At 37.4% G+C, this 13,291-nt stretch overlaps 1 protein-coding gene across 4 annotated transcripts in view; it reads right to left on the bottom strand.

Moving 5' to 3' along the window:
* The window catches only part of Nek10 (NIMA related kinase 10), a 314,976-nt gene that overhangs the window by 181,095 nt on the left and 120,590 nt on the right, over positions 1-13,291 (bottom strand). For all 4 annotated transcript variants that reach the window (XM_004634199.3, XM_023718528.1, XM_023718527.1 and 1 more), the window contains one exon: positions 853-928. In XM_004634199.3, coding sequence (XP_004634256.1) covers positions 853-928 — 76 coding nt within the window. The remainder of the gene's footprint in view (positions 1-852; positions 929-13,291) is intronic.

Genomic DNA, 13,291 nt, shown 5'->3' on the forward strand with positions numbered 1-13,291 from the left:
TTTTTTTTTTTTTTTTTTTTTTTTTTGTGGTACAGGGGATCAAACTCAGGATCTTGCACTTACCAGGCACTTAAGCAGCTGAGCTATATCCCTGGCCCTGCTTGACACATTCTAATCCTATTTCAGAATATTTTTCTGATATTTGCTATTATACAGAGAGCCATATCTGCTTCCTAATTTCAATATGCTGAGATAAATGATGTGGGATTAGCAAAAGACTCTCATTTCATGATAATAACTTGCCAAAGAATTCCCAGACTATTTTAAAAGTCACAAATGTCTTGTCATCACAGATTTACTCAGGAAGCAACTCACGTTGTATACATGTGTCAAAATATATGTCATCATTTATTCACTCATGAAATAAAATTTAGTCAGTAACTATTACTTTCCAGGTACCAGGACAGACAACAAGGTATAAAAATCTTTTCCTTGGACTTTAATGTTAATAGGCATAAAAGATTTTTAAAAAGGAAGTGCCCCTAAGTGGATGTAATAAAACACACCAAGTGTTGTGTTGAATAGTGTTTCTACTAGTTTATTCATCAATTTACTCAACAACTATTGCACAGCAATTATTTGCCAAGGATTGCTCCAATTTAGAGTTATAAAAGTAGTCCCCCCATGAGGAGAAAAGCTTCCTTCAAAAAAAGAGTAATTTTTGTGACGGTTGTTTTAAACATGCATAATGGTCCATAATTCTTTTTGTGTACATTATTTAGGTAGTTGAGGAAAATGTATTAGATAATATGCCTTTCTTAAAATTTTCTTTTCTTTGCAAGTTAAAAATCGAAGTGAAAGTCAGCTCTAGTCAAATACAACGACTGAGGCTCACAGGACAATTATCCTTACCAAGAGTACAAGATCGTTCCAACAACAGATGTGAGCTTACTGTTTTCTTGTTTTTGCTTTGCCAGGCCAAAGTCAGCTACAAGCAAGAGAACAAGACAGCATGTTAGTGTGTTTTTCCAGACTTAGGATTATTCCCCAACTTTTGACATTGCACCCAGTAACTATTATTTCACTTTACAGAGAAAAAGACTCTTATTTCATTAGCCTCTGTTGAAACACCCTCACACCAGGATTCTGTGCCACACTCACTGTTAACTAAGGGCATCCTGTGTGGGCACTGTGCCATTACACTTTATGTTTTGGCATAATGAGGTTTATCATTATTTAAACCTAATATAAGTCTTGCTGACTGCAATAGGATGAAAGCCTTGTGGAACCGTTTTTATGTTTTTATGTTGTCCTTTATAAATCTAAAATAAATAACATTTTAACATAGGGCAATCACCACCACATCTGATCAAAAGAAAAGAGAGGTTAAATTTGAAAAGCCACCATAAAAGTCTGAGAAATTATGTGGCATCTTTATATAAAGTCACATTATCTGCCAAATAAGGCTTTAAATGGTACAGTGGTAAACAGTATAACAGCAAAATTTAAATTATTTAATAATGCAAAAATTGTATGTAATTATATATAACAAACATATGCAGTATAATATTGAAAACATATTCATTTAAAACAATCTATTTTTGTTTTTATTTTTAATTGACACATAATAATTGCCTATGTTTATGGAGTATAGTATGACAGTTCAGTCAACTAACAATTTGTAACATTAAAATCAGAGTAATGAACATTTCTTCTTTATTTTTAACTGGCAAAAAAGCTACAAAAATTGTACATAGTAATGCGGTAGCATACAATGTTCTGACACAAGAATTCATTGCCGGGGCTGGGGAGATGGATCAGTAGAATAAGTGTTTGCCTGGCAAGCGCAAGGGCCTGAGTTCAATCCCCGGTTCCGCCAAAAAAAAAAAAAAAAAAAAAAAAGAATTCATTGCCTAGTGTTTCAATCAGGTTACAGGTCTGCCTCATCAGATATTTATAATTTCTTCATAGTGAAAACCTTCAGAATCCTTTCTTCTAGTTTACTGAGTTATATAGTGTGTTGCTGTTACCCATAATCACCTGACTTTACAATAACACAGAGAGCTGCTGGCTTCTAGCTAACCGTAACTCAGTGCCCATGGGATAACCTTTTTTACCCTCCCTTCCCTACTGTTCTCCTTAGTGTCTGGTAACTACCACTCTACTTTCAACTTCTTCAAGATCAACTTTTGTACAATGTACACATAAGTAAAATCATGTAGTGCTTGTCCTTCTGTGCCTTCTTTATTTCATTTAATACAACAATCTCTCATTCTAGCTATGTTGTCACAAGTGATAGATTTTCATTCCTTTTATGTGAAGAACAGTGTCTTTACAACTCGTCAGCTGATGAAGTTAGATTGATTGCATTTCTTGAGTACTATGAATAAATTCTACAATGAACAAGGACGTGCAGAGAACTCTTTAAAACCTTATTTCATTTCCTTTGGATGTATACCAAGTAGTACGATTGGTAGGTCATATGGTAGTTCTATTTTTAATTTCTGAGGAACTTTAATATTATTTTCTACAATGAATGTATTCATTTACATGCCCACCAACAATGCACAAAGGTTCCCTTTTCTCCACAACTTTGCCATCACTTTAGTCTTTTTGATAACAGCTATTCTTATTGGGTGATATCATAGTTATTTGTATTTCTTCATGATTAATGATGAATATTTTGCTGTATACCAAGTGGCCATTCTATTTAGGACAATCACACATTTTAAGTCGGTTGTGTGGTCTTTTGTTTTTGAGTTCCTTACATATTCTAGATATTAATGACTTCACAGATGTAGTTTTCAAGTGCTGTCTGCCATTCTGTAGGTTGTCTCTTCATTCTAATGACTGTTTTATTTGCTGTGAAGAATCATTTAAGTATAATATAGCCCCATTTTTCTGATTTTGCCTTGGTTCCTTGTGCGCTTAAGGCCTTCCCAAAATATCTCTGCCCAATGCAATGTCTCAAAGCATTTTGTTTAAGTTTTCTTCTAGCAAATGCATATTTGAAGTTCTTATATTTAAGTCTCTAATCCACTTGGAGTTGACTTTGGCATGTAGTGAGAGGGGTTGTGTTTCATTACTCTGCATATAGATATTCAATTTTCCTATCACCACTTATTCAAGTGCTGCTTCTTTTTGCCTGTGTGTGTTCTTAACACCTTCATCAAAAATCAGCTGACGCAAAAACATTTGTATTATTGTTAGGCTCTCTATTCTGTTCCATCGTTCAACGTGTCTTTTTTTTTTTTTGTACCATACTGTTTTAATTACCACAACCCTGTAGTGGATTTTGAAGTCAGTAATACATTACATATATTATGATTTACTCTTTGCAATCTCCCATCTTACAGATGAGGGAACTGAGGCTCAATGAGAAGGAGCAACTTGCCCAATGTCCATAGGAAGTAATCAAAGTCAGATGTTAACTCCATTGCTTGAGTCTAAAGCCCCAAATTCTTATCAAAGCACCATGCTGCTAAGAAAGCAAAAAGAGGCCCAGATATTTTTAAATGACAAATTCAACCAAACACTTGTACAATAAGTGATGCCAATTATGCACACACCCTACTAGAATAAAGGATAGTAAAAACTACTTCCAATCCATCTCATAACATCAACATTACTGATACCAAAACTAGATTATGACCTTCTAAAAAAAAAAACTTTAGAATAATACCCCCCGTGAACATAGACACAAAATGATCAATAGACCACAAGTAAGTCAATTTAGCAATATATAAAAAGGATAGTACATAAAGACTAAGTGGGATTTACAACAGAAATATAAGATTGATTCAATATTTCAAAATTAGTGTCGTTTACCATGTCAAAACACTCAAGAAGAAAACTCATATAATTATACCAAAAGATCTCCAAAAAAAAAAAAGCATTTAAAACACAACATGTATTCCTTTCAGTGAAGTAGAACTAAATGGTAACTTCCTTGACCTGACAGATAACATCTTTAAAAAACCCGACAGATAGCATACTATTTATAGTTTCAATCATCAATGGACTTAAATTCATTATTTTTATATTTTATGGATTTGATATCATATTTCATAAATATTTACAAAGTTTGTACCTTTTGCTTTCTTATAGAATTTTCACAACTTAAGCTTTTCATGGAGGCCTATGATTCATGCTGTCAGTTTTTATATAATGTATATAATGACTTTTTAAAAGTTCAAACATAGAATACTTTTTAATTTCAAAAACAAGTCAAAGGTATCTCTTCTCACCACCCCTATTCAAAACATAATATAAGTTCACTTAAATTTGGGTAAAAATTATTGTGAGCACATAATTTTTAATTTATCACTGACATGTGCATCCTAGTGAGATTATTAGATATTTTAAGGGTATGTTCAATTTGATACTTAGAAATCTGTCATGCTAGTATGTTGTCTCAGCATAAATGTCTGAGGGTTCTCATTGCATCGGGCATGTGATACTGTCTGTTTATTTTTTTAGTTAATCAGACACACAAGTTTATATACAAGTATTTAAAATATACATAAAGGATAGATAACAGGAAGCCTGAAAATCGTTTTTCAAATGGGGAAGGAAGGGAGGAATAAAGGGGTTTTTAAAAAAGTGAAAGAAAAACTAGAAATAGAGCTCTTCAAATAGGAAATGGATGAAGAGTGGGAGAGATCAGAAAGAAACTTTATATGTGCTCACTTTATATTAGGTTGTTTGGTTATTACTGAGTTTGGGACACAAATTCTTTCTCTGATATATAACTTACAAATTATTTTTTAGTCTAAGGCTTGTCTCTTTATTTTCTTAATATTTTTCATAGTACAGAAATTTCAATCATCAATGGACTTAAACTCATTTTTATATTTTATAGATTTGATATTATATTTCATAAATATTTATAGTTTGTACCTTTTGATTTCTTATAGAAGTTTCACAACTTAAGCTTTTCATGTAGGTTTATGATTCATGCTGTCAATTTTTATATAATGTACCATGATAGTGATTGTAGGTATCGATTTGCTGAGATTAAGGAACACCCAGAGAATTGATCCAGCATTCTTCTGGGTGTATCTGTAAGCATAGTTCCAGAGAAGGCTGGTGTGTGACCCAGTGGAGGGCAGAGGGCCGATCTGCCTTCTGGGTGGGACAGGACCGGACCACTCCATCATCAGCAGGTTTCAGTGGCACCAAAATCCAGATCCCCCATCCGTTCGCATCATAGGACAACACAGCAAGAAGGCCTGCCTTCACCTTGATATTAGGCCCTCACCTTGATATTAGGCCACCACCTTGATATTAGACTTCCCAGCTTCCAGAACTGCGAGAAATCATTTTTTATAAGTTACCAGTCTCATTCATTTTGTCATAGCAGAACAAAGAGGATTAAGACAGAAAATTCATACTAGACAAGTAGGGTGGTGCTGGAATAAGTATCTAGAAATGCGGGAATGGCCATGGATGGGTAGAGACTAGAGGAGTTTGAAGTGAGTGCTTAAAAACACACACATACACACACACACACACACACACACACACACACACACACACAACTTGCCAAGAACAAAGGGCAATTCCAGTGCAAAATCAAAAGAAAAATCAAGCTACAGGGATAGTGAAATGTCTAATAGCTTACTTAAGTGATAGTGATCACGAGTCTGGTAGAAAAATAGATGGACAGTAAAAGCCACTTTAATGAAGATTCATACAGAAATGAGGAACAAGATATCAAAATTAGAGTAAAAGTTATTCTTACACAAAGTGTAAAGAATTTGGCTGAATTTTCTCTGTCCTGGGGCTGGCCAGAAGGCAGAATTTAAAAGTGAAAATTAGGATATTTGGTGGAAAAAGTGTATAGCAGCAGAGGATTCAGGACACTGCATGGCTTCTAATAATACATAGAAAAATGCAGTAGGAAAGAAATGATTTAAGTGTAGAATTTACAATTTAAAAGGGAGCAAAAAGGAAAGTAAGAAAATACTCAACCTATCTATATAAAAAATTAAAAAACATGTTTGAGGAACAATACTGAATGTGTAGCCAAGTGACCTTGTACTAATCAGTATGAACAGGAGGAAGCCTGATCACACTCATCAGGCCTATGGGAGAATGACCCTGGAGGCCGTGAGTGCAGAGATCCTCAAGGCAAGCTAAGAGCTGGATGTTAATGTTTCCAGAGAGATAATCAAAGGGCCTCAACATTCTCTGCCATCAAGTCTCTGCTCCCCTCCTTCTGGTGCAACACTTCTTGGTCACCCCAGATGTGCTTCAACCCAGCACAGACTATTCTAGAAGGTACAAGTTAAGAAACTTTGGTAGTGTCCATGTGATGTTCATAGAATGTAAAATCTATGACTTATTTCAAATGATGTAAGAGAGCCTACAAGCTTAGACAGGGACTTAACATAGGGCAGGTACATCACAGAAAGACCTCACTAGGGTAACACCTAGTGGATCCATGGATGTGGGGTGAACTTAAGCCCACAGAACTGTAAAGCTACCAATATGCATACCAGCTTGGAAGAACAGCAGGCAGGAGACTCCAAGCAATGACAGCTTGCTGCATGGGCTGAGCCCAGCCAACCCACTGCAAGGAGACTCTTGCCCCTCCTCAAATTCCCAGCAGGTGACCCTAGAGTAAATGAAGATAATTCTCCAGGTTTAACATAGGTACTCTAGGTGTAATATTGTTTGTCCTGCGGGTTTTTGGAGTTAGTAAGATTAGTTAACCTTTTCTTGTTCCTATTTCTCACTTTAGGAATGGAAATATGTAAGCTATATCTGTCCATGATTTTTTGAGGGACTCACATCTAGTGGGACATTTGCCTCAAATGAATCATGCCACATCCGATTTAAACAACACTCCAGATTTTGGTGAGCTTGTGTTTGACCTGGTGAGAATGAATGATTGCATTTTACACATGAAAAAATATCTGAATTTAGGGGAGCTGGGAGGAGAATGCTATCATTTGAATATGTTCCCTAAATAGTACACACAAGAAACTAAATCCCCAATGCAACAGTGCTAGAAAGTGCTGCCTAATGGGAGATGCATGGATCTTACGGATGGATCAATACCATTATTACAAAAGTGAGTTCCTTAGATAATAACCACATTGTGTCTCTTTAATCTCTGTATCTGTCACATAGACCCTCCACCCCTTCTGCTTTCCACCATAGGAAATACAGCAAGAAGGCTCTCACATGTCAGTGCCTTGATCTTATACTTCCCAGCATTCAGAACCACAATGAGTCAATCAATTAGTGCTCAGTGTAAATTATCAAGTCTATAGTATTGTTACCACAACACAAACAAAGACAGGCATAAAATACGGGTTGACTTTTCTGGGTATGTTCTCCCAAAAAGTTAAGGACATGCTACTGCAGTGATTCATGCATGGGTATGATTCACACATACCCATGTTTATAGTATCACAACTTGTAGTAGCTAAGCTACAGAAAAGATGAATGGACAAATGGAAATGGATGCATCTTTGGACCTTAATGTGAGGTGAAATAAATCAGACACAGACGGTCCAATATTGCGTGATGTATCTGGTATGAAAAAGTATGAATAATTTAAAAAATAAAATAAAAGGTAGACAAAAGGAAACATGGTGGTAGACCTGCAGATGGGAAGGGGATCTGAAGATGGAGGGAGAGGGAAGGGATGGGAAATAAAAGGACTAAGATGTCACATGTATGTGTACCAATTCCTCACAATGAATGAATTCTTTTTATGTCACAACCATGTATTAATTTTTAAAATAGACTAAGAGAACAAGAAATAAAAAGCTGGGGGGAGGTTCTTATTTTTTCATATAGATTTTTAGTTGTTCCAGCAAAATTTGTTACAACTAGCCCCTCCTTGACCTGAACACCTGATTTACATATTTATATGGCTAGCCAATGTCCTTACTTCATGTTTCCTACACATTTCAAAATTAACATATCTCCAGAAGGATTCTTAAACCCACCCTAAACAACTCCTTGGTTTCCCACCAGGAAGTAGCATCATCAATGACGTAGGTACTTCTCACAGTTCCTGTGCCATTTGCAAGGTGACTGCCTCTCAGCTCCAAATCCACCCTCCATTTCCCTGCTCTATGACATCAGAATTGGAACCAGAAAATATTTCCTTTTTGCCAGCCGGCATGGAGGGAAACGTCATCAGTGGAGGATTCCAAGGAGAAATGTGAAAAGAAGGCCTTTCTGCTCCTCTCTTTCCTGAATGCCACATACTCACGTGCAGTGCCTGCTGACAGGTGCTGCCTTCTCCTCCAAGCAGCTTCCTGCCAGGCTCTGTTGGTGCTGCACCCTGTTGCCTGGAAAGACTCACAGGCCCCTCAGCAGACAACAGAAGTTTGGGGCTGATTTTGCAACACTCCACAGGTAGATTCCCAGGAGTTTCCCCAGCATTCTAGCCAGACAGCTGGTCTTACAGATATCCAGCCAAATTTCCACTGACACATCCAAGCTAGACTTTATCGGAGAGTTCCTAGTATCTCAAAGAGAAACCTTCTGTATAACAGCTCTATCCCACAGCATCTCCATGCCATTTTGGGTATAGTAGGCCATATTTCCTTCTCCTACAAAGTCTGCATCATCTCCTCCACTGAAGTGGTAGTTTTGAAAACATGCCTACTAATGACTTAAATCCTCCTTTCAATGGGTGATGTTAATTTTCCTTCTTTTGAGTATAGACTGTATTTGGTAACTTATAGATAATACAGTACACAAAAATTATGAGACATTAGCTTATTAAGTGATCCTGGTTTCTGTTTCTGGTGTGCTCTCTCTTTCTCACTTGACTGTCAGAACTCAGCCACCCTGTGGAAAAACTCCAGGCCATTTGACTGTAGCAACCACATAGGGAAGAGCAGAGAATGAGAAGCCAGATTGAAAAGAAAGAAGCACTCCCTCAGCTGAGATACAAGTCACTGCCGGCTGTTGGAGTGAACCTTATCCATAAAGCAAAATTCTCTAAAGTTTACATTGTTTTTAAAATACCTAAAGAAGATATCTGTGGCAATTAAGGTGAGGTGTCAACTTATGGGTGCTGGGCTCCACTCCAGCACTGGTGGAAAACACTTCTAGGTGTGTCTGGTTGGGACATGGAGGTGCGGTCTTGAGATTTATGTCTGATCTCTTCTTCCTACCTCCATGGCATCTTCCTCTTCTTTGTCAGCTCAGAACCTTGAACTATGCATCTTGCTCCTTCACACTCCTTTACCATGGTCCTGCCTTGGATCCAACCCCCCTTGGACTGAACACCTCTGAAAACATGAGCCAAATTAAACCTTCCCTCCTTTAAACTGTGAGTGTTGGGTAATTGTGCTCTAGCAATGGGGGAGCTAGCCAATATAGAAAACTGTTACCAGAGAATTGCTGCTATTGTTGTATCTGACAATGGGGTTCAGAGGGCTTTGTAACTGGTTTTCAGGAAGACTTTGGAAAGATCTGAAACCACTGGATAAAGACACTTCTTAATGCTATACACAAAGCTTGATGAAACATTCTGATTGGAGCTGAAAAGACCGGAATGCTAATAAGAGTGTGGACAGTAAAGACAAGGCTAAGGAGAACCAAGGACTATACTGACAGTTGGATTAGAAGTCATGGACATTACACTCTGGTAGAAATTTGCCTATATTTTGTCTATGTCCCAAAACTTGGCAAGAGGGTGAGATTAAGAGCAGTAGATTAAGTGATCCGGCAGGTGAAAATTCAAAACAGCTCGATATTCAAGCTGTGATAAGGGTACTCATGGCTGCTTTTAGTCATACTGGTAGTGAGAATTAGGGAAAAATGCAAAGCATAAGAATTTGAAAAATTTAAACTCCCCCTCAAAAAAACCATGTGCAACATAGGAGCCAAAGGAGGTGTGGATCCTGAAAGATTATACCATCATTAAAAGAAAACAAATTTTGGTACAAAGACAAGAAGACAGATGCCTTGAAGACATTTCAGAAATTAGCAAAACCTCATCCATCATAAGCTCAAGGGTTCAAAAGTGTCAACCTTTACTCTTAAAAGAATTTCTAGAACCCTTGCTCAAGAAGGGGATCGTTAGGAACAGATTCCTTGGGATTCATTTCACTATGCTGGGCCATCCAAGCTCTCAAAGGCTGCCACAACTATGGTCCAAGAAAGCCTGGCTTCCGTTCCCACTGACAGAAGATTAGGCAATAAATACAAGGCAGGAGGCATCACATTCTCAGACTTGGAATTATACACCACAGCTAATGTGACAAACTACACATAGTACTGGCAAACACACACACACACACACACACACACACACACACACACACACACACACACTAAACCAGACCTGAGCATCAGTGGAACAGATTAGAAAGAGATTCAACTACAAACACACTCAGCCACCTTATCTTTGACACAGGGGAGAAACATGGTCATTGAAAGAAAGACAGCTTCTTTAAAAAATGGTGCTGGAAAATTGATTTCCCACATGCTAAAGAATAAAACTAGACCTATGCACTAAACTATAGTCAAAATGGATCAAAGATATAAATATTAAAACAGCAACACGAAATCTACTAGAAGACAAAGTTGGCAGAAATCTTGCACACATGGGATAGGCAGAAGGTTGAGGAACAAAATACAAACTATAAGGGAAATAATTCAAATAATCAACAACTGGGGTCTCATCTTATTAAAAAAAATTGGCACATCAAAAGAAATCACCAACAGAATGAAAAGAAAACCCTCACAGGGGATAAAAAATTTAGCCAACTATCCCTCAGACAAAAGGTGTCTGTCTAGAACAGACAAAGAATTGCAAAACACTAGGCTCCCTAAATTCAAAGATCCAATCCAAAAGTGGGTATCTGAGATGAATACACACTTCTCAAACGAATAAATACAAACATATGAAAACATGCTCAATGACATAGGTTGTTCGAGAAATGCACATTAAAACAACACTGAGATTTCACCTCACCCCCAAAATCAACCAATAATAAATGATTGTGGGGCTATGGGACAAAAATAATCCTCTACTACTGTGGAAGGATTATAGACTTCCATAAGTGGAAATATAGACTGGTGGAAATCAGTGTAGAGATTTCTCAGAAGACGAGGATTACAGGTCCCATTTGACCCAGCTATTCCCTTTCTGGGTATTTTTCCAGAAGAATTTAAAACATCATACCATGGCAATATGTGTGCACCCATGTGTACAGCAGTGCAATTTGTAATAACCCAAATGCCATCAATTGAGAAATGAATAAAACACAATGTGGTATTTTTACAGAATGGATTACTACTCAGCTATAAAGAATGATAAACTAAAGGCTTTTATAGGTAAATGAATGCAACTAAAGACCATACTTGTAAGTGAAATAAATCAGACTCTCATGCATAAGCATCATACTGTCTACCTGAGGTAAAAAACTGAAACAGTAAATAAGAAGCAAAAGGTACAATAGATATTGTAAGAGGGGAAGAAATTGCTCAAAAGCAAAGAGCAACTGGGATGGGGAAAAGGAGAAAAGAAGGAAGGGAAAAAATATTTATATATACAAGATAGCTGAGATAATTATGCTACTAATTTATATTAGTTCATTAAAAAGAATGGTTTGTGCTTGTATTATTCATTTTTTCATGCCTATATCTTGTAATCTGAGCAAGCACTTTGAATACAAATTCACAATATATTAACCACTGTTAATCTATTATTGTTTTCAAATTCTGCATCATTGGCTCTTTTTTCTCTTTAAAATAAAATTTAAAAATAAACAAGCATTATGGATCTATCTTTGGGAAAAGAAAAATCATTCTTATCTTTTATATTTCTTCCTACAAAGCTTGTACATTTATTACACAAACACACATGCAAGCACTCAAAGGCTGCTACAGCTATGGCCCATAAAAGCCTGGCTGTCACCCCCACTGCCAGTAGGCAGTGGTAACATCCATGTGATACAGCTTTACCAACACACAGACTACAGGAGTTGCTTCCACCAAGGTTGCAGAGGCAGGCCAGAGAGTCTCGGCAGGGAACCCCTCAGAGGGGCAAGTGTAAAGCTCTGGGAATGAAGACACCGGTGCAGTGGAGACTCCAGTTCTCACAGATATCACGAACACAGAATAGCTGACAAGGGAAGCTCTGGGCTATGAGTGTAGCCTTCCGAGAGAGAGGCTGTGTGGGCTGTGACAAGCAGGGCCATGGGGGTGGGACTGCACAAGTCTTCTGGAATTTACACCTCGCTACAATCTGCCCCAGATGCTGCATGTGGAGCTGTAGGACCCAATGTTTATCCTGCTGAGTATTTGGTCTTGCTTTGGTCCTATTATTTTCCATCCTATATTCATCTATTTGCAATGAAAATGTTACCCTGTACTACTGTACTTTGGAATATGCAATTATTTTCATTCTTACAGAGGCTCACACCTAAGAGTTTATTAAGAGTCTCAGAAAATACTTGGATTTGGACTTTTGAAAAATGCTAGAATTGTTAAATTCCTTTGGGAAAGATTTGAAAGAATTGTTACATTTCCAGTTGCATGCAAGATAGTTGTACAAAGTCTGATCAAAATATGTGAATGTTTAAATTTTTAATTATAGCTAAAGACACATTAAGTCACTAACTCCCCCTTAAAATGCTCCCACTTGCTTGAAAAACACATCCCATAATTCTTGCCATTTGTTGCTGGAGTTCTGGAAGTCCTTTTTCACTTGAGTGTCTTTATGAGTGTGAATTTAAAAAAAAAAGTATGGTGAACACTGTTGCCAAGCGCATCCAATGGAAAAGCAGGCCTGTGAAAACATTAGTAGTGTGTCCTCCTCCATCTTTCCAGATCACCCCATCACCTTGAGATTTCTTCTGTCCCCAAAGTCAAAGTGACCATGTAAACACTGAGTCAAAGTAAATATTTTGAATTAATTTGAGGCATCAGGAAAGCCATGGCAGGCTGGCCAAATAGCTCAGCAGATTAAAATGCTTGCAAGCAGGCACAGGGGCCGGGGGTTTGATCCCCAGGCCTGCCATGCTGGCCTCACCCCTGGGGCGTGCTGAGACAGCAACTGAGACTGGGTGTGGTGGCACGCGCCCATAATCCCATTTCTTGAGAAGCTATAAGCAAACGGATCACTACGAGTCTGATCTAGTACTGAGACCCTGAACTCCCTTCCCCTAAAATACAAAAAAAAAAAAAAAAAAAGCCATGGCAACACATCTAAGGACACTTGTGATAGAGAAGTCCTGAAGTGCTTCAGAAAAAAGAAACAATGATGGGATACATACACTGAGGTAAAGGGGAATATTTGGAGAAGGAATGATGTCAATGTGTCATTTATGGTAATAAATTTAATTTAAGCAATCACTATATTTTTCAA

Source organism: Octodon degus, unplaced genomic scaffold (assembly GCF_000260255.1).
Source record: "Octodon degus isolate 3935 unplaced genomic scaffold, OctDeg1.0 scaffold00059, whole genome shotgun sequence".
NCBI lineage: Eukaryota > Metazoa > Chordata > Mammalia > Rodentia > Octodontidae > Octodon > Octodon degus.